Below are 20,048 nucleotides of genomic sequence, written 5' to 3'. Positions count from 1 at the left end.
TGTGGCTAATGCACGATGGAGCTCCTCCACATTTCAGTCGAAGTGTTCGTATGCTTCTCTACAACAGTTTCGGTGACTGATGGATTGGTAGATGCGGACCAATTCCATGGCCTCCACGCTCTCCTGACCTAAACCCTCTTGACTTTCATTTATGGGGCATTTGAAAGCTCTTGTCTACGCAACCCCGGTATCAAATGTAAAGACTCTTTGTGCTCGTATTGTGGATGGCTGTGATACAATACACCATTCACCAGGTCTGTATCGGCGCATCAGGGATTCCATGCGACGGAGGGTGGATGATTGTATCCTCGCTAACGGAGGACATTTTTAACATTTCCTGTAACAAAGTGTTTGAAGTCATGCTGATACGTTCTGTTGCTGTGTGTTTCCATTCGATGATTAATGTGATTTGAAGAGAAGTAATAAAATGAGCTCTAACATGGAAAGTAAGTGTTTCCAGACACAGGTCCAAATAACATTGTTTCTTTCTTTGTGTGTGAGGAACGTTTCCTGAAAGTTTGGCCGCACCTTTTTCTAACACCCTCTATATATCGGTCGACGTAGTTTCACACGAATGGATTCTGAAAGAAGGAAAGCGAAAATATAAAATTTGGTGAATGTGCATTAGGAATATTCTGGAATACATTGTCAACCAAATGAAGACTGAAAGAGGATATTGGGTTTCCCGGTTTTCACCCCGTTAACGTCTACCGATATTGAAGCTTTGCTTCAGATGAAGGGAAAAGGAGAGAGGGAAGATTGTGGATTTATGTCGCGTCTACGTCGAGCTCATTCGAGACGTAAAACAACCTGAGGCTAGAGAAAGTCGGGGAAGGAAGTTGTCCGTGGCCTTTTCACGGTTCCGCCCTAGTGTTTGGCTCAAGCGATTTAAGAAGAACACAGAGCACCTACATCGGGAATGCCAGACTGGGATTTAAACACCCGTCCTTCCAAATGCGAATTCCGCCTGACCACCGCGCCACCTCGCACTGCTGCTGTTGGCAGGACTGATTCTACAGCAAGATACGAGACTGAGGGAAACAATCTTAGTTTCACAAACTAAATGCGTACATATTATAAAAATATATTTATGTGAGTGCTTGCGTGTGTGCGCGTGTGTGTGCGCGCGCGCATGTGTGTGTATGTGTGTGTGTGTGTGTGTGTGTGTGTGTGTGTGTTTGTAAGTGCTTCACATCTCCTCATAAACCACAGCACCGATTTCAGCCAAACTTGGTACACATTACAGGGTGGAAAAGATGCGTAGTCCGAGACGCGTGAATTTCCATAGTTTATTCATCCATTATTTTAGAATGAGAGTACTTATCGACTTGCAACAAACTTTAAACATGATTTCAAATCTTTAAGAATTTTCTACTCGCTGAAAACCCCTACAAAAAGGGAAAGGGAAACATTTTACCGCTCACTAATTTTCCGCTGTTCTTGCAGAAAAAATACTTTATGAGGCGTGACGTTCTAGTTTATTACGTCCTTACTGTTTACTGTATTTGGGACACATTTAGCAGACAGTATTCTCATACATCAGCAAATGCAACTGCCAGTTTATATCACTGTATGAAACAAAATTCAGGAGGTATGACGTCGTAAAGATTGAGATGCGTGAAAAATTGCCACTTCATGCATAATGTCTAGATTTTTTACTTCTTTACTTCTAAGTATACGGGCAATGCATTTCGCAGACAGTACTCACACATGCAACTGAATGTAGCTACAAAATTATGTCATTGTACAACACGGAGTTCAGGACCTAAGACGTAGTCTTAATACATTTATTCTTTACTGCTACACCAATCCTAGAGCCGAGTCAGTTTAAAGAAATTCCTGACACCTGGCAGTGTTTATGACAGTTTTAAACTGCGAAGGCCAGATGGTTGCAGGCGCAAACAGTAGTCGCCTACCGAGCCATGAAGAGGTGTTGCCAGAAAAACGTTTACATTACAGCGTTGTAGACACGCAGAGCGGCTGCACCCAGGGTACAGAAACTGCCCGGGGTACTGAACTAACACGCTTACGGATTTTATGTATTTCTTTGTCTGGCTGCTCCAGAATTTCAAAATTGTTTAGATGAATACATGGGACTGAATTTTTTTCGCTTTTACACTAAAATACACAGTTCATTTTTTTCGTCTGTAACAGAATACTGGCAAAATGAACACCCGTGCAATCCCGGGTTTGTCAACTCGTATATTATAAAAAGGCATGAAAGTGTTCATTTTCGAAATTTCCTCCTAAACCACAGGATGGATTTCACCAGAATTTCGCACATCCTACATCCTGACTAGAAAAAAGTACTTGAGAACCACCTCCCTTTGGGATAGGGGTGGAAACGGGGTGACACTGGTGGACAGAGAGAGGGGTGCGGAGAATGAGGAGATACGTGTATGTGGGCGAGGCAGTGGCTAAAAACGTAGTTTTCAACGAATTTTGGCACTTTTTCGCTAAGCGACATTTTCAAACGAAACCAAGGAACTGAACATCAATAAAAGTCTCGAATGTACGGCCTAAGATCTCACAAGTGGGAGAGGGACTGCCATTTCGGCTTAGAAAAGAACCACCATATCCACATATTGTACAACCTGTCCACATTTACACCTCATCTCCCATACCAAATGATCTAGCAGAAAATATGAGACTGCCGTTCATCTATAGACAACTTCATAGCACAATCATAAAACATGGCTCAAAGACCAAAATATCATTGCGTTTTACTAAAGCACGCTACGCTTTAGATGGTGGTGATGATGATACAATTGTGTGAGCGCAGACATTGAGTTGGTTAAAGTGAATAAATATACTGAAAATCTGAGCCATATTAAAAAATTAAATACGATCAGGAAAAGCAAACATGTCATGAAGAAAGTCAGGAGACTGAAAAAAACGGCATTCCGTTTAAAGAGACTATGTTGACTTCTTATAAAGTTTTGTTTACCTTTGGCATAATCACTTTTCTATGACAGAATCGCCGCCGGTTTCGGCAAAGAATGAGCATCTAGAAATGCCACTTTAGAAAAAATGGAAAGCTTATTTGAAGTATAAAAGAAAGTGAAAAATTTTCACTAGATCTACTTGTGAGTTACGTAAGGTAATATTAAAATATATGTGGAACATATATATTGGTAGCATTTGCTGAACAAATCTTCATGCGCTGTCACGCTAAATACCGGGTGATCAAAAAGTCATTATAAATTTGAAAACTTAATCAACCACTGAATAATGTAGATAGAGAGGTAAAAATTGACACACATGCTTGGAATGACATGGGGTTTTATTAGAACAAAAAAAAAAAAAAAAAACGCCCCATATTGATAGACGCATGAAAGATCTCTTGCGCGCATCATTTGATGATGATCGTGTGCTCAGCCGCCACTTTCGTCATGCTTGGTCTCCCAGGTCCCCAGACCTCAGTCTGTGGGGTTACCTGAAGTCGCAAGTGTATCATGAGCGACCGACATCTCTAGGGATGCTGAAAGACAACATCCGACGCCAATGCCTCACCATAACTCCGAACATGCTTTACAGTGCTGTTCACAACATTATTCCTCGACTACAGCTATTGCTGAGGAATGATGGTGGACATATTGAGCACTTCGTGTAAAGAAAATCATCTTTGCTTTGTCTTACTTTGTCATGCTAATTATTGCTATTCTGATCACATGAAGCGCCATCTGTCGGACATTATTTGAACGTTTGTATTTTTTGGTTCTTATAAAACTCCGTATCATTCCAAGCATGTGTGTTAATTTTCACCTCTCTATGTACATTATTCCATGATTTAATCAGTTTTCAAATATGTACTGACTTTTTGATCACCCGGTATAATGCCGAAAATCTGGGTATTATGTAGTGACAACTAAGTGTACCTACACTTTGCTCTAGATTCGCCCATCCTCTACAAGACATTCTTTTCTTGTGACAAGCATAAAATACAAGAAATATTACAATAATATCTAAGTTATTCTTAAAATGTAAAATAAAATACGGATCAGGAACATCTGAAACCGTATTTAAAACAGAATAAAACAGACAAAGGAGCTATCCATATGGTAGACATTTTCGGCGGCTCTTGGCTGCTAGGTGTTTAAGCCACTGTCCAGAAGAGCTGCAGCCCGCTGGTGACACTGTCCTTCCTACTGCAGGGTGTAAGCGTTGGACAGGCTATTCCCAAGAGGTGCGAGGGTCGCTCGCAGGGAGGCCCCGTAATAATCAGCTGGAGCACGCATGGGAGTATCGCGATGTTTTGATGTCTATCAGCAGTGCGGAGTATCAAGTTTCATCCCACATACAGGTCAGCAATCGCGTGGTGCTGATCGAAGCAACACGGTAAGTTCGCGGTGGAGTGCTGTTTTCGCTACGGCGAATTTGTCGTGAGCGTTTAACGTGCGTTTCGTAAGCATATCAGAATTCAGAGGCGATATCCAATTCCTGCACGTGGAACAATAGTGACCTGCGTAAGACACTTCATTGTGACTGCCAGAGTGCATCTACTCCAAAGTCAACAGGCGTTGTAAAACGTCCGCACTCCTGGGACACCGAACGTGCTCGTAGTTGTTTGTAGTCAAGCCCTCGAAGTTCATTATCGACACTTGGTTCCGACAAGACGGCATGACAAGCCATACATCCAGCAAGACCTTGCACGTTTTCCTTGAAACGTTTGGTAAGCATAATTTCCAAACGCATGTGTGTTGAACGGCAGCGTCACAACAAACACCACCCGAACAGGCTTTCGAGGCTCTACGGTTCCGACCTGCCACCGCATCATCCTCAGACTGTAGGCGTGACGGGATGCGGATACGGAGGGGAGCTGGTCAGCACACCGCTCTCCTAGCCGTTGTTAGTTTTAGAGACTGGTGCCGCAACTTCTCAAACAAATAGCTCCTCAGTTGACCTCACAAAGGCTGAGTGCACCCCGCGTGTAAACAGCAGTCGGAAAACTCAGATGGTGACCCGTCCAGCTTCTTGCCAAGTGCGACAGCGCCTAACTTCGGTGACCTGACGGAAACCTGTGTTACCACTGCGGCAAGGGAATGGCAGCCTTGCTATCCTGATTTAACTGTGACAGACTTTCACCTATGGTGGCTCTGAGCACTATGGGACTTAATATCTGTGATCATCAGTTCCCTAGAACTTAGAACTACTTAAACCTAACAAGTTAAGGACATCACACATATCCATTCCCGAGGCAGCATTCGAGCCTGCGACCATAGCGATCGCGCGGTTCGCACCTAGAACCGCTCGGCCACGCCGGCCGGCTCACCGCTGGTGCTGTTGGAAGGCGACTGTGTACTGCCGGCCGTCAGATGACGTCACATGTATCCTGAGATCCACGTGTGCCCCAGCCCCCTCCTCCTCCTCCCCCTCCTCCGACCCCACCCCTCCCCCTGCCAGAACCTATCCTATTGATGGGAATTTCGAATTTTGGCGGGAATTTATTTGTCGCAGGGCTGTGCTGACATCCCAGCCTACACCCACCTGGGAAATGTCGGGATATTAAAATTGGCAGTATCCTTTCCTGGACTCGAACCCTAGTCCACTTGAGTGGAAAACCCAATTGCGCCCTACACCCAACAAAATAAAACCACCAGAGGCGCTAACAATTGACGGGGAATTAAAAATGGCGGTGCCCTTTCTGGGACTCGAACCCTGATTCTAATGGATGGAAAGCCCAAGTGCACCCCCTAATAAATGGAAACTGTCCAGATGAGAGAGAGGAAGATTATGTTAGTGTACTTGATTTATTTTGGCCGGGAAAATGACACAAAGATTGATCCTAATTATGCAATTAATCACAAAGATCAGGGCAAATTACACAACTATATGCGTGCCACTACACAAGGAAGACATAAAATCGTAAAACAACTCAACAACTGACGATACCCTAAAACTGATGTTATCCTGCTGAAAAAGAATTTCGCAATACCACTCGAAACTAGCGACAGACTCGCTCGCAGTATACCCTACACTTACAAGCTGGTGGGAAAAAGGCTGGGCTGCAAGATACTACCTTTGTTCTTTTTGGTGGGAAATATGTTCAACTGACAAGATGCAGGTGTTGGACAGAGAGGAATTTAAAAAGTGTACTACCTCTAAGTGTACAGTATTCATCGCTGTATGACGTCAGAGTTTTCTACAGATGCCTGATCAAAAACCATGCTGCAGCCCAGGTAATCGAAGCCACTACATGATAACACAACTGATGGAAAAAAATGCATCACAGATTTAATTACACTTTGAACTTGTCGTTAAAACCCAGCATCCATATTTAACAGGCCATAATGCAGCACATGTACTGGGGAAAATCGTCATCCTAAAAGACTGCAAAGAGGGCAGTAGTTGAATGTGAATGCTTCTCGATAGGTGTCCACAAACTGCCGAAAATCGAGGTCCCCTTCCTCCCTCTCTCCACCCCTCATTCCCTCCATCCACACACGGCCAGCTGCTCCGCAGATCTTCCTTCTCATAGCTTCCCTGTGCCATCGCTGCCCGCCCTTTGCTGCCATCCTCTGTGGTGGCTGGCCACACTCGGGTTTCCACCACCTGGCCACCACCTTGGTGCGAAGCTCCTACGCCAAGACAATAAAGTGCAGCTTGTTTGTCTTAAATACAGCGACAGAGGCGCCACACAACCCCCCACCCCACCCCCCCCCACCCCCCAGCCCCGACCACACTCAGGTAGCGGCTCTGTCTGGCGATCGCTCAAAGCACAAGTGCCCCTGCTGTCGCTAACTTTGCGACACTCATGATATGCAGCATGCCCTTAAGACGGCGGTCCTAGACAACACAAAAGGGAAATAAGCCTGGCTGATAAACACCTGCTGGAAGGTACGATGTTTATGCAGGATGGCGCTCCACCCCATATTGCTAAATGCGTGAACAATCTCTTGCGCGTGTCGTTCGGCGACGATCGTGTGCTCAGCCTCCACTTTCGTCATGCTTGGCCTCCCAGGACCCCAGACCTCAGTCCGTGCGATTATTGGCTTTGGGGTTACCTGAAGTCGCAAGTGTATCGTGATCGACCTTCATCTCTAGGGATGCTGAAAGACAACATCCGACGCCAATGCCTCACCATAATTCCGGACTTGCTTTACAGTGCTGTTCACAACATTATTCCTCGACTACAGCTATTGTTGTGGAATGATGGTGGACATATTGAGCATTTCCTGTAAAGAACATCGTCTTTGCTTTGTCTTACTTTGTTATGCTAATTATTGCTATTCTGATCAGATGAAGCGCCATCTGTAGGACATTTTTTTAACATTTCTGTTTTTTTTTTAGTTCTAATAAAACCCCGTGTCATTCCAAGCATGTGTATCAATTTGTACTTCTCCATCTACATTATTCCATGATTTATTCAGTTTTCGAATTTATACTGACTTTTTGATCCCCTGGTACATTTGATTGATAGACATGAATGCACCCTGAGAGACACAGACCTCCTTCAGACTACCTGTATGTAGTTTGGAGATGTGTCGCAATGCAGTAGCAAAGTCTTCGTCCTTACCCCATGCCATGCATGATGTGCAGTGTTCCTAATTTTCCCAACAAGAAACACCACTGCAACTGCTCATACTGTCTCTTCTACTACCTCATGTTGCATGGGAAAGATTCGATTGGCGCTGACATTGCACACTGTACATGGTTGGAGGAGCTATGACACCATGTTCCCATTTCCACCGAGTGGTCAAAATACGCTCCTGTCACATTAACACGGCTCGTTCTGTCTTCCCACAGGATGCAGATGTCTTAAACATAGGTTGTAGGCGCGCAGTCCGGAACCGTGTGACTGCTACAGTCGGAGGTTCGAATCCTGCCTTGGGCATGGATGTGTGTGATGTCCTTAGGTTAGTTAGTTTTAAGTAGTTCTAAGTTCTAGGGGACTGATGACCACAGCAGTTGAGTCCCATAGTGCTCAGAGCCATTTTAACCATTTTTTCTTAAATATAGCGCTCTCTGACTTCCGTACAGGTCAGACTTAAATTGGGATGAGCACACTGAGTAAGCTGCAGGGATGGCAGGGCAGAGACTTACGAGCAGTTACAAGATGCAGAGGGACTGTCTAACAACAGCACTGGAGTTCTTGGTGTGTGAGAGCCTCAGGAGACAGATTTGAGAAAAAAGGGGTAACTTGCTTTGAGGTACGAAAGTTGCATGAACATGATTCACCAATGGCGTTTGGCGCCTGCCTAGTCCACTTGAGGTCGCCACCGCAGTTGCGCTCCCTAACCGTCAGGGGCGGCTGTGTCATTACACTGTAGGCGAACAGGCTGCACTGGAGGCGGCCATCCTTTTTATCTACCACTGTTTAGCCGCCTATACAGGCTACTGTGTTGGCATAGGAGCATCGCCTTAAGGTGGAGGATAGATGGTAGAAAGCCGAGTTTTGCGGCCCGTTCTCCAGATGGGTGGGGTTATGATACTTATTTCCCTTTTGTGTTGTCTAGGACCGCCGTCTTAAGGGCATGCTGCATATCATGAGTGTCGCAAAGTTAGCGACAGCAGGGGCACTTGTGCTTTGAGCGATCGCCAGACAGAGCCGCTACCTGAGTGGGGTCGGGGCTGGGGGGTGGGGGGGGGGGGGGGTGGGGTGGGGGGGTTGTGTGGCGCCTCTGTCGCTGTATTTAAGACAAACAAGCTGCACTTTATTGTCTTGGCGTAGGAGCTTCGCACCAAGGTGGTGGCCAGGTGGTGGAAACCCGAGTGTGGCCAGCCACCACAGAGGATGGCAGCAAAGGGCGGGCAGCGATGGCACAGGGAAGCTATGAGAAGGAAGCTCTGCGGAGCAGCTGGCCGTGTGTGGATGGAGGGTATGAGGGGTGGAGAGAGGGAGGAAGGGGACCTCGATTTTCGGCAGTTTGTGGACACCTATCGAGAAGCATTCACATTCAACTACTGCCCTCTTTGCAGTCTTTTAGGATGACGATTTTCCCCAGTACATGTCCTGCATTATGGCCTGTTAAATATGGATGCTGGGTTTTAACGACAAGTTCAAAGTGTAATTAAATCTGTGATGCATTTTTTTCCATCAGTTGTGTTATCATGTAGTGGCTTCGATTACCTGGGCTGCAGCATGGTTTTTGATCAGGCATCTGTAGAAAACTCTGACGTCATACAGCGATCAGTACTGTACACTTAGAGGTAGTACACTTTTTAAACTCCTCTCTGTCCAACACCAGCATTTTGTCAGTTGAACATATTTCCCACCAAAAAGAACAAAGATAGTATCTTGCAGCCCAGCCTTTTTCCCACCAGCTTGTAAGTGTAGGGTATACTGCGAGTGTGTCCGTCGCTAGTTTCGAGTGGTATTGCGAAATTCTTTTCCAGCAGGATAACACCAGTTGTATGGTATCATCAGTTCTTGAGTTGTTTTACGATTTTATGTCGTTCCTGTGTAGCGCCATGAATATAGTTGTGTAATTTGGCCTGATCTTTGTGATTAATTATGTCACCAGGTTTGATATTTGCATCAGTTTCACGACGAAAATTAATAAAGTACACTTACCTAACCTACCTCTCCTGCATCTGGACAGTTTCCTTGTGTTAGGGGGTGCACTTGGGCTTTCCATCCATTAGAATGAGCGTTCGAGTCCCAGAAAGGGACCGCCAGTTTTAATTTCCCGTCAGTTCCACTATCGCGCCTGGTTGTTTAATTGTGCTAGTGGTGGGGGGGGTTCAATTGGGCCCTCAGCCAGGAGGACCAGTGTTCAAGTCCTGGAGGGGATTCTGCCAGTTTAAATTCCCGCCAATATCCGGGTGGGGGTAGATTGGGATGCCAGCACAGCCCTGGGGAAAGTAAATACCCGCCAAATTTCTAAATTCCCTTCAATAGGGTAGGTTGTGGGAGGGGGTGGCGGAAGGCAGCTGAGAAAACGTGTGACGTCATTTGGGGGCTTGGGTGGGTGGGGCAGGGGGTGGGTGAGGGTGAGCAGGGGTGCGGGCAGTGTGGTCGGCAGTGGGCTCTGGTCGCGGCTTGAGGGTGATTAATTGATAATTTAATTAATTTGTATGTCTATTTGATATGAAAAGTGTCCTACAAATCCTACTATACTACTACTAATGTGTATCGAGTACTCTGATGAATGACACAAAGACCTCCTTGGGTTATTCGGAAAATATGCCGCTCACAGACTACTACACTTTCGATACAAGATAAGTCAGATCCTGAGGAAAAATCTAGCAGACAATCCTAGGAAGCTCAGGTAGTACATCATGTCAATGGCAGGTCTAAACCTTCAATTTAACATCGCGTGATTACGTCTAGTATTCAAAGTGAAAGCTGCTGACAGAAAGCCGAAATATTAATTTTCGCATTTTAAAAAGTTTTTACACATGATGGTAGAGTCGCGCCAATGCTTGACCACCGCTCGCACTCACAAGTGAGGGTTACCCATTTAAGCACCACCGGTACTGCCAACAAGACACTTATAACGGACATTGTCCCAAGACCTGAGAGAATCCCAGTTAGACTGAACTCCAACAGTGAATACGCTGCATGCTCAGATTTTTTCCTATGTTATATCAAGGGGACCGGAAGGTAACTTAATTTAAACAGATGCAATGTTAACAAGTTTTTACTTTTAATCAGTTATATCATCAGCCTCGCTCTTAGCAGCCGTTTGCAGTCTTGTGTGAATATTTTCAGTGCCTGCTACTTAGAAAATGTTGTAGCGATCGGAATAAATGGAAATACGATGGCGCAATATCGGGCGAGTGTGGTGGGCGCGGCAATACCTCTCAGCCAAATTCATTATTATTTTTAAAGGGTTCGCCTTGCGCAGTACATTCTTGCATCATCGTGTTGCAGAATAACGCCTTTTCTGTTGACAACCGCTAGACACTTTTCACTTAAAGATTGATTTACTTGAGCCAGTGATTCACAGTATAGGTCTGTGTTCACAGATAGTCCAGGTTTCAGCACCTCAGAATGAAAGCCCTCACGAATGCTCCACAAGTCAAACGAAAGTGCCTTTTTCTGGTGTAAACTTGGCTGCCGTACTTCGTGGCGATTCATTGGGCGGGAACCACTTCCTTAAGCGTTTTGGATTATTTAGAAGACCTATTTGTCATGTTCTAAAGAAGCAATTAAGAAATTCTTCTGAAGTGTGCCGCTGAAGCATCGGATCAGATCGCTTAGTTTTGTTTGTCTTTACCAGTCTGCTTCTAATGTTATTGGATGATCGACCAAGTTTGTTTAAAAGTGTTTGATAGTTCCTCTATTGTCTGATACGGATTCGCTTCCACTACCATGTCATAGTCTATCACCTTTCGAAGTCCTGATCGATATGGGAAGGAAGGATCAAAATTACTGTACTTGAATTTAGAAAGCCACTGTTGGCATTTGCGAACTTTTAACGCCCTTTGCTAAACATCGCAAATGTTCTTGGTAGCAAGTATTGCAAGTATTGTGTGACTACCGTCGTGAAACTGTAAAAGCATACAATGCCTGATACGTACCCTCTCCGTTGCTTGACAGGTCATTTCTACATGAATTGAAAAAAAAAAAATAAATAAATAAGATTTCGGATCTGTCGGAAAAAATGAATAATGAATTGAGATGAGTGTTAGCGGCTCGATCTTTGCAATCGTTGACACACCTCATATCAACAGAGATATCTAGCATTCGGTACAATCGTCATATGGATTCTGTTAAACGGGTGTAATAGCAATGATATAAGGACTTATCAATCCAACAGTTGACTGCCACCTTCTGGCCACGTTACCGAAATGGTGTACACGTATACGTGGATTCTGGCTGTGTGGAAGCGGGGCAGTTACATGACCCGACGTTGAGACGTGACAGAGAGGCAGAAAGGAGCTGTCGTGATTGGATGTGCCCGTGACCGTGCCGTGAATGAAGCTATCCGATATGTTGGCGCATTGTCGTGGACCGTCCAACTCGAGCACAATGGATGGTGCGCCACTCATAGCGGAGTGACACTGGCTGAGAACAGTGGTCGTAAAAGCACGCCTCTCTCACAGGGACCAGAGGCGAGGGTCGTGGTTTGTCAGTGACGACTCGTTTCACAACTGACAAACGTTGCTACTGTCAGTGAATGCGGCTCCATTTCAACCAGTTCCCAACGAATACTCCGATGTGACCTGCATGAAATGAACATTTTGAATCGGTTACACGCAAAAGGCCATTACTCACAGCTCCAAACAAAGCTGTACATCTTCAATGGGAAAAACTAAACTGAAACAGTCCGGCATCTGGCTGGAGGCGTTTAGTGTGGTGGTGGTCCGGTGAACAGTGGTTTTGCTTCTTTTCAAATGATGGAAGACGTGTTGCCGCAGTGAAGCCTATACACCTCAGCTTGTGGACGGGGGGGGGGGGGTTCTATTTGAGGGCAGATGTTGATGTATGGTGTTTTAGCAGTGTTTTGCGTTATCTGACTTGGACCAACTCATTCCGGTTACCGTGACCACATGAACCAGGATGTTTGTTTCAACATTTCGGTGGCCAAGTGTCGCTCTTTCTTCTGCATCTTCATGAAGAGTATGCTGTGGACACTTGCTACATCTAACACGACGGAAGTCGTGTTCGCAGGGCCGCACACAGTCGTTCCTGGTTTGACGAAAAGCTAAATAACCCATCCAATAACTTTCCCATCCAGGGATGGATGAAAGTGCCCCTATTACTGCTGGTGCTAGGCGTGCCTTACCGCCGCTGGTCGGTGAAGTGGATGGGCTCCACGAAGTCGTCGAACTGGAAGCCGGTGGGGCCGATCTTGGCCAGCATGACGTCGTGCGTGCGCAGCTCCTCGTCCGTGTGGGTCTCCGTGTAGACCAGCAGCCGCTCCAGGCGCCGCTGCTGCACGCCTTCTGCCTCCAAATCGGCCTCGTCGTTGTAATTAATCCCACCAGCAAACGCCAACCCTAAAACTGCAAATGAAACACATTCACAAGTGATCCGTCGCACTAACGATGTGTAGCTGTTGGAATTACAGTTATTGAACGGATATTTCGGCCGTATACCTTTCGCCCATCTTCCGAGTGAACACTCAGAGTGCAGATACAGCACTTTCGTTTGTTATTCTTACTATGAGAGCAGCATCACTGAACGAAGGATCACATAGTACGGGAATACTGAAGAATGGGATACAACCCGCCACCTTTGAGCAGTGACGACACAAGTTACCACAGATGATGCATCACTAAGATTTAAAACCATAGACGAATGTTGAGAAACAAACGATTATTGCACAAAGAATCAGACCGTGGTCATGTATCGCATACAATCACATTTCTAACGTAATGTGACATATCGCTTTTTCCACAGTAGAAAACCGTAGCATAAAGCGATATACATTATATTGGCATGGAGTACCTAAGTTGAGCTGTATAGGCCAGGTGAAGAATAGGATACTAGTACTAGCGAAGGCGAAAAAAGGGACAAACGTAAAATTTGTGTAGCGCACTTCAGTCGGCCTCTGCAGCTCTAATGAAGACCTATACTGGTCGTCTTAAGGACAGGACGGAGCCTTCGTGTTTCAACTGAGGCACAGGATGCCAGTGTTACGTACGTCGCTTTTTTTGCATTCGTTAGTAGCAGTAACCTATTCCTCAGCTGGCCTACGTAATGCAAGATACAGGTCGATTTCAGAGGAATTGGCCATAGAAATGACTCACTATCAGACAACAGTATAACTCAAAAGATCTACACAAATGATTTGAAATTACCATCAGCGATAATAACGAGTACACAATACCTATCTCTTAATAACCCATTAATTTATTACTGTTTACGATTATGATGCTTCGGCACAGAAGGTAACCGACTTATATCTATTGCTCGAAAAGAAACAAATTAGTATTTATGACTAAAATATGAGGTCATTGGTCAAAGCCGACGAGTTGTATCTCATTCTTCAGTTCACCCCATAGCACACAAGGACCAGAGGTGACGTTCCGAGACAAAGTGCTTGGTTTGTATACTATTGTGACTAGACTCTCGATGCATACTGTATTGAACACGGCATTAGGTCACAAATAGCTTACAGTGTTGTTGCAACCTTTCAACTCCGAAGTGCTAATGACTGTAGGCAAAAATAGTACTCATCTACATGACAATAATGAGGTGTCGCCATAGTAACGGTTACAAAATCGTGTTACGTTACTTTAGGCCCGCGAAGCTGCTTCGACCGGCCCACTGCAATTGTTAGCCATCAGCTTACTGCGAATCATCTACAGTATATCGATGCAACAGTACAACAGACATATTTGAGAGCTGATAAAATAAAGCGCCGAATTCCGTGTTTTGTCCAGGCTGAAACTGCTCTCTCTTTTAAATAAATCCTTCGCTGAATGAATTTCCACTGCTTCCTTCACCACCGAGAAATCATAACTGTCAAGTCGACACTATAATTTTTACACTGTGGTATAGGATAGAGTAGCCAGTATCGATGCAATACTTTATTGCAATCAATTGGGCTGTAAGACCAAGGTCTAGAGTGCAAATAAAACAACTTGACCTGCACCGTTGCAGGTGGGGTAGTAGGGGGAGGGACGCAGGCAGTGGTGGGAGCTCCATTGTGAACTGGCTCCACACGGCTGGCGAGGTACATCTCATCAGCTGAAGCCTCCACACACATGCATATCTTGGACAACATGTAGGTTGCAGCTAATGGTTCTTCAGTCTTAATAATAGGTTTGGTCAAAACGATCAATAATTTGACAATATTTTCCCTCTAGAGTAGCGAAAAAGAAATAATGCGATAAGTAAAGGACCAATCAAAGTAAATCAAATTCGAACATGCGCTGCTAGTACGGCAACTGATAAAATAAAAAAAATAAAATAAAAAAAGTTGTAGGAAGATGTAGTGTACCAGACAATGTCATTTACTACAGTAGTATGTCTATGGCGACTTTGATCCACTTTGCCCTTTGCACTGGCGTTCTGTACATGCAGAGGTAGAGCGGTGACATCATCGTTGTCATCAGTGATGACGTCATCCTTACCCGTCTGAGGCCACACCCCTTCTCGCGGTAAAATAAAATGTGTGGCTGCGAGACTTTTTAATGATTGTGATTTGGATTTGATTTTGAATTGAATTGAAATTATTTTTGAGATTTTATTTATGCTTTTGAATTTACGATTTTAATAACTGTCTGACTAATAAAGATTAAGATGGGCAAACTTTATGTTCACGTTAATTTTACTTTAATATGAGCCAGTCTACAAACACATTGCATTTAAATTGAAAACTGAAATCATATTTTTGTGTTCTTAACAAGCATGAGTTCTTTGTTATAATTTGCAACTGCCCACACACGCGAGAGAATTGTTCTTATCGCCTGTAAAGGTATTTTGACCATCGCGTCTCCGCCGGAGCAAAGATGTGATTTACGATTGCGCATGAAGAAGAGCGCTGCGAGAACGACAAATTGTCATAAGTAATTTTGATCTTTTTTTTTTTACTTTTGCGTAGGAGCTTGTTTTAACAACTAGTTCATTACTCTCTTGTTATCTTGTCTTCATGCGTTTAAGACGTGAATTTTTCGGCGCTGATGTTAAAGAATGATTTTAAGTGGAAATTAAAACTATATTACCAAACGACCACACGGCATCTTCGAGTCATTTCAGTAGTGATTCGCAGTGGCTATCGCCAAATTTATAAATTAATCCTGTCAGTGACAACTTTACGAAATTTTCATCAGACGGAGAACAAGAGGGCCAGCGAATAATAAATAAAGGACATCCTACAAGAAAAACAAGAAATATTCCAGATGCAGCCACGAAGGCTATATTATAATAGATACTACGTTTCTGGCAGAATTATAAGGTAAATTACCACTTATTTCTGATGCTATTTCCGTACAGTCGCTTTTTGTAGTGTTGCCGACCCGGTCTGTCATTCACGGTCAAATTACAGCACTATCTCAATCAGTAATACCAAGTTCGCCTTATCCGTAACTTATTCCATTAAAATTCAAAACCCAATCAGATTTTCTATTTTGTATTTTCACGGCAGAACCCCGAGGAAAGGAAACACTACACGCCGTTAACAAATAATTGAAGTCCGAGCCGTGGCTCTGGGTCTTGGCGAATAACTGAAAACAAAAATCTTAAAAACCATGTTTTCTTCCGCTGCGTCAGGCGACTATGGAAAAAATACTTGTTATGTTTTAAGATGGCGATCTCTTCGCTTCCGCTAAATGCGTGAATTAAAAATTCCACGTAATTTCGTCTGTTGCTGCAGTGGCGGCTACAACTGTTGAGATGAAAATTTCTCAGAATATTGATTTTAAAGGGAAATGTACATGACACAGGGCTCACCTTCTACAAACAAAGGTGAACAATAACTTTAAACTATTATATTATTGAATTATTATCACAAATTCGTCAGCAATTAACAAACATGTCCGATCTCTACCACATCAGACAAGAGGAAAAAAAAATAGAAGAACAAGTGACCGCTGTTCTTCTTCACATTAAACTTACATAGATTATATTGTACATAATTAGTAATCTTTGCACTCAAATATTGAAATTAACATTTTACATAATAATAATAATACAAACGAGAAAAATTATGCCGCCTGTCCAGCCAGTATTGCACTCAATACAATTTTCACATCGAGATAAAAGCTCTCGTCCATATTAAATCTTTTTAATATTTATCTCCATCCAATCTTAGCGCAAAATTAGAAATCCAAGATGACGGAAGTAGTCTGATTGTGTCACCAGAAAATTTAAAAAAAGCCTCCTCCCTGTCTTAAAACAATCACACAGGGCTGTACTCCCTATCTATAGCCAGTCATAGTGTTTAAAAACTGAATATGGTGAAAATAGCCCTATAGTGTTTATCGAAAACTTAAAAAATTCTCCACTTCGCCCCTCCTGCTTATCTCTGTCCAATCAGAGTATAGAAATAAGCATCTCAGGATGTGGGAAACAGATCAGCTGTGTTACATTACATTACATTTATCAATTTCCATGCATCCCTTGCAGAGGAGTCTCTGGAATCTGGAAAGAGTAGAAGGTATTTTTTTTTTACTCAGATACATGGATATTATACAATTCTAATGCAGAATTTCCCCAAAAGATGATTCCATAACTCACTAGTGAATGGAAGAAGGCCAAATAAACTAAGTTCATTTTTAAATCACCTATTTCTACTATCATGTGTACTGCAAATGTAGCTGAACTAAGGCGTTCCATTAAGTCTAGAGTGTGAGTTTTCCAATTTAGGTTGTGGTCAATTTGTATCCCTAAAAATTTGACACTCTTCACAGCTTTAATTTCATTGTCTGAATACATTATACTTATAGGGTCAGGTATTCTTTGTGAGGTGCTAAACTGTATGTACTGGGTATTGTCAAAATTCAGTGACAATCCATTTGTTGTGAACCATCCATCGATACTTACAAATATTTCATTAGCTGATTGCTCAGTGAGATCATCGGTACTGTTTTTTATACCAATACTTGTATCATCTGCAAATAAGATAAAATTTGCATTTTGTGACACTTGGATGAGTCTCGTTTCAGATTTAATTGAGAAGATGGACGTGTACGGGTATGGACACAACCCCATGAACCTATGGACCCCGCATATCAGCACCAGACTGTTCAAATTGGTGGAGGCTCTGTAATGGTATGGGGTGTGTGCATTTGATGTGATATGGGATCTGTGATATGTCTAGACACGACTCTGACAGGCGACACGTACGTAAGCATCCTGTGTGATCACGTGAATCTATTCAAGTCCATTGCCCATTCCGACGGACTTGGGAAATTCCAGCAGGAGTATGCGACACCCCACACGCCCACAATTGCTACAGAGTGGTTCCAGGAACATTCTTCTGAGTTTAAACACTTCCGCTGGCCACCAAACTCAGTAGATGTGAACGTTATTGAGTATATCTGGGGTGCCCTCCAACGTGCTGTTCAGAAGAGATCTCCACCCCTGTCATACTCTTACGGATTTATGGACAGCCCTGCACGATTCATGGTGTCAGTTACCTCCAGCACTACTTCATATATTAGTTGTGTCCATGCCACATCATTTTTCGGCAGTTCTGCGTGCTCACAGGAGTTCTACATGATATTAAGCAGGTGTATCAGTTTCTTTGGTTCTTCAGTGTAGAAGGACGAATTGATTAACTATTCACGATGTACCTGGTGTCAATAGTAACTTGATCGGTTGATCTCTTCCATACTTCTGATAAATTTCATTACCTGGAGGCGCCTGAGTGTTGCACACGAACGTGGAGCCCTAGAGGCCGTGCTGCTGGCTTCCGAAATGAAGTTCAGCGCTGGCAGCACACTGCGATGTGATGTTGTCAGAAGACAGTCAGTTCCTCCATCACTAAAAGGAAGATAGTAGGCAGCACGAAGAACATTAGGTGGAGACCAACATCCCGAATACATCTTCGGCTAGTTCACACGCCGTGCTGGAGAATCTAGGACATAGACTCACTACATTATCGTAATTATGGACTCTACTACTATTACTGTGAATGCCATCCACTCCAGTGCTGAACTCACGATGGCAGCTCGAGAGCTGGGGTGTTTGAAGGAGCTGTCATGAGGCTATGTTTCAAGGCTTAGCTTGTAATGGCCATATGTGTCCCCCTTATTCTGCTATATTCACTTGATGGGCTGTTAACTGCTGTGTCAGTTCTTCACTATGTCCTCTTGTGAAAGAGATAGAGTTTCTTGCAATATGTCTTATGATGTGATGAATATGTCTCTCTCGGTTCCTTTTCCCCCGAAACTAACCAAGGTTAAACAAAGTCTACAAAAAAACAAAAAAAAGCAACGGATTACTCAAGGAATAGAGGTATCTTGTAAAACAAAAATAAAACTATATCTGTCAATCCGAAACAGATCTGATGTTGATGCTACAGCACATTACAAGAGATACGCAAAATATTAAAGACTGTAATACGGACATAAAAGAAAATATATTACAGGGAAAAGATAGTCATATCAGATAACAAAATAAAGACAATGTGGGCAACAGTGAAGGAAGAGACCGGAAGAACCAGACATGAAGAGGGACAAATAGCATTAAGAGTAAAAGATACATTAGTGACAGATGTATATAGTGCTGTAGAACTTTTTAACAAACATTTTATAACTGTTACTGAAAATATTAAATTGTCAGGTTCTGTAGATGCCGCCATGGGATACCTCAGACCAGACATTTCAAGTAACTTCCATAATATGAGTTTGATCCTCACTACCCCAGCATAAGAAATGGCCATCATAAAATCTTTAAAATAAAAACATCTAATCAGCATGATGAAATATCAACAAAGTTAATTAAAGAATGTGATTCTTAGTGAAGTAACATATTAAGCTATCTGTGTAACCAGTCCTTCATCAATGGAGCGTTTCCTGACTGGTATAAAAATGCTGAAGTTAAGCCAATGTTTAGGAAAGGAGATAAAGATATAGCATCAAATTTCCATCCAATTTCACTTTCGCCAGCATTCTCCAAAATTTTAGAAAAGGTAATGTACAATCGGCTTTATAACCATCTTATCACAAATAACATACTATAAATGTCGCAGTTCGGATTTCTAAAGGGTTCTGATATTGAGAAGGCTATCTTCACTTACAGTGTAAATGTACTTAGTTCATTAGACAAAAAATCGCAGCCAAGTGGTATATTTTGTGATCTATCAAAGAAATTTGACTGTGCAAATTACAATATGCTTTTAAGTGAAATATAATATTATGGTGTAACAGGAAATGCTGCAAAATGGCTCAAATCTTATATCTCGGCAGGAAACAAAGGGTGTTCTTAGAAAAGAGATATGTATTAAGCTATCAGCATCATCCAATTAGGAAATAATTACATATGGGGTCTCACAAGGCTCTATCCTAGCACCCTAAATTTTTCTTGTGTTTATCAATGACCTTTCATCAGCTTGATTATTCCTTAATGAAATTTGTCATTAAAATATATCACATTTTGAAACCAACAGCTCAGTTCATGGAATCAGTACTAGAAATAAGAATAATCTTAACAAGGATTTAAAGTCAGTTACTGTTGTACAAAAATGTGTGCATTATTCATGAACACT

General features: G+C 43.1%; 1 protein-coding gene across 2 annotated transcripts in view; it reads right to left on the bottom strand.

Annotated features, from left to right (window-relative positions):
* LOC126279053 (uncharacterized) overlaps positions 1-20,048 on the bottom strand; it is a 125,434-nt gene that overhangs the window by 23,064 nt on the left and 82,322 nt on the right. For both annotated transcript variants that reach the window (XM_049979470.1, XM_049979469.1), the window contains exon 3: positions 12,675-12,894. In XM_049979470.1, the coding sequence (XP_049835427.1) occupies positions 12,675-12,894 (220 nt within the window). The remainder of the gene's footprint in view (positions 1-12,674; positions 12,895-20,048) is intronic.

Source organism: Schistocerca gregaria, chromosome 6, assembly GCF_023897955.1.
Source record: "Schistocerca gregaria isolate iqSchGreg1 chromosome 6, iqSchGreg1.2, whole genome shotgun sequence".
Taxonomy (NCBI): domain Eukaryota; kingdom Metazoa; phylum Arthropoda; class Insecta; order Orthoptera; family Acrididae; genus Schistocerca; species Schistocerca gregaria.
Note: the sequence above shows the minus strand (reverse complement) of the source record. Positions and strands in the feature narration are given on the sequence as shown.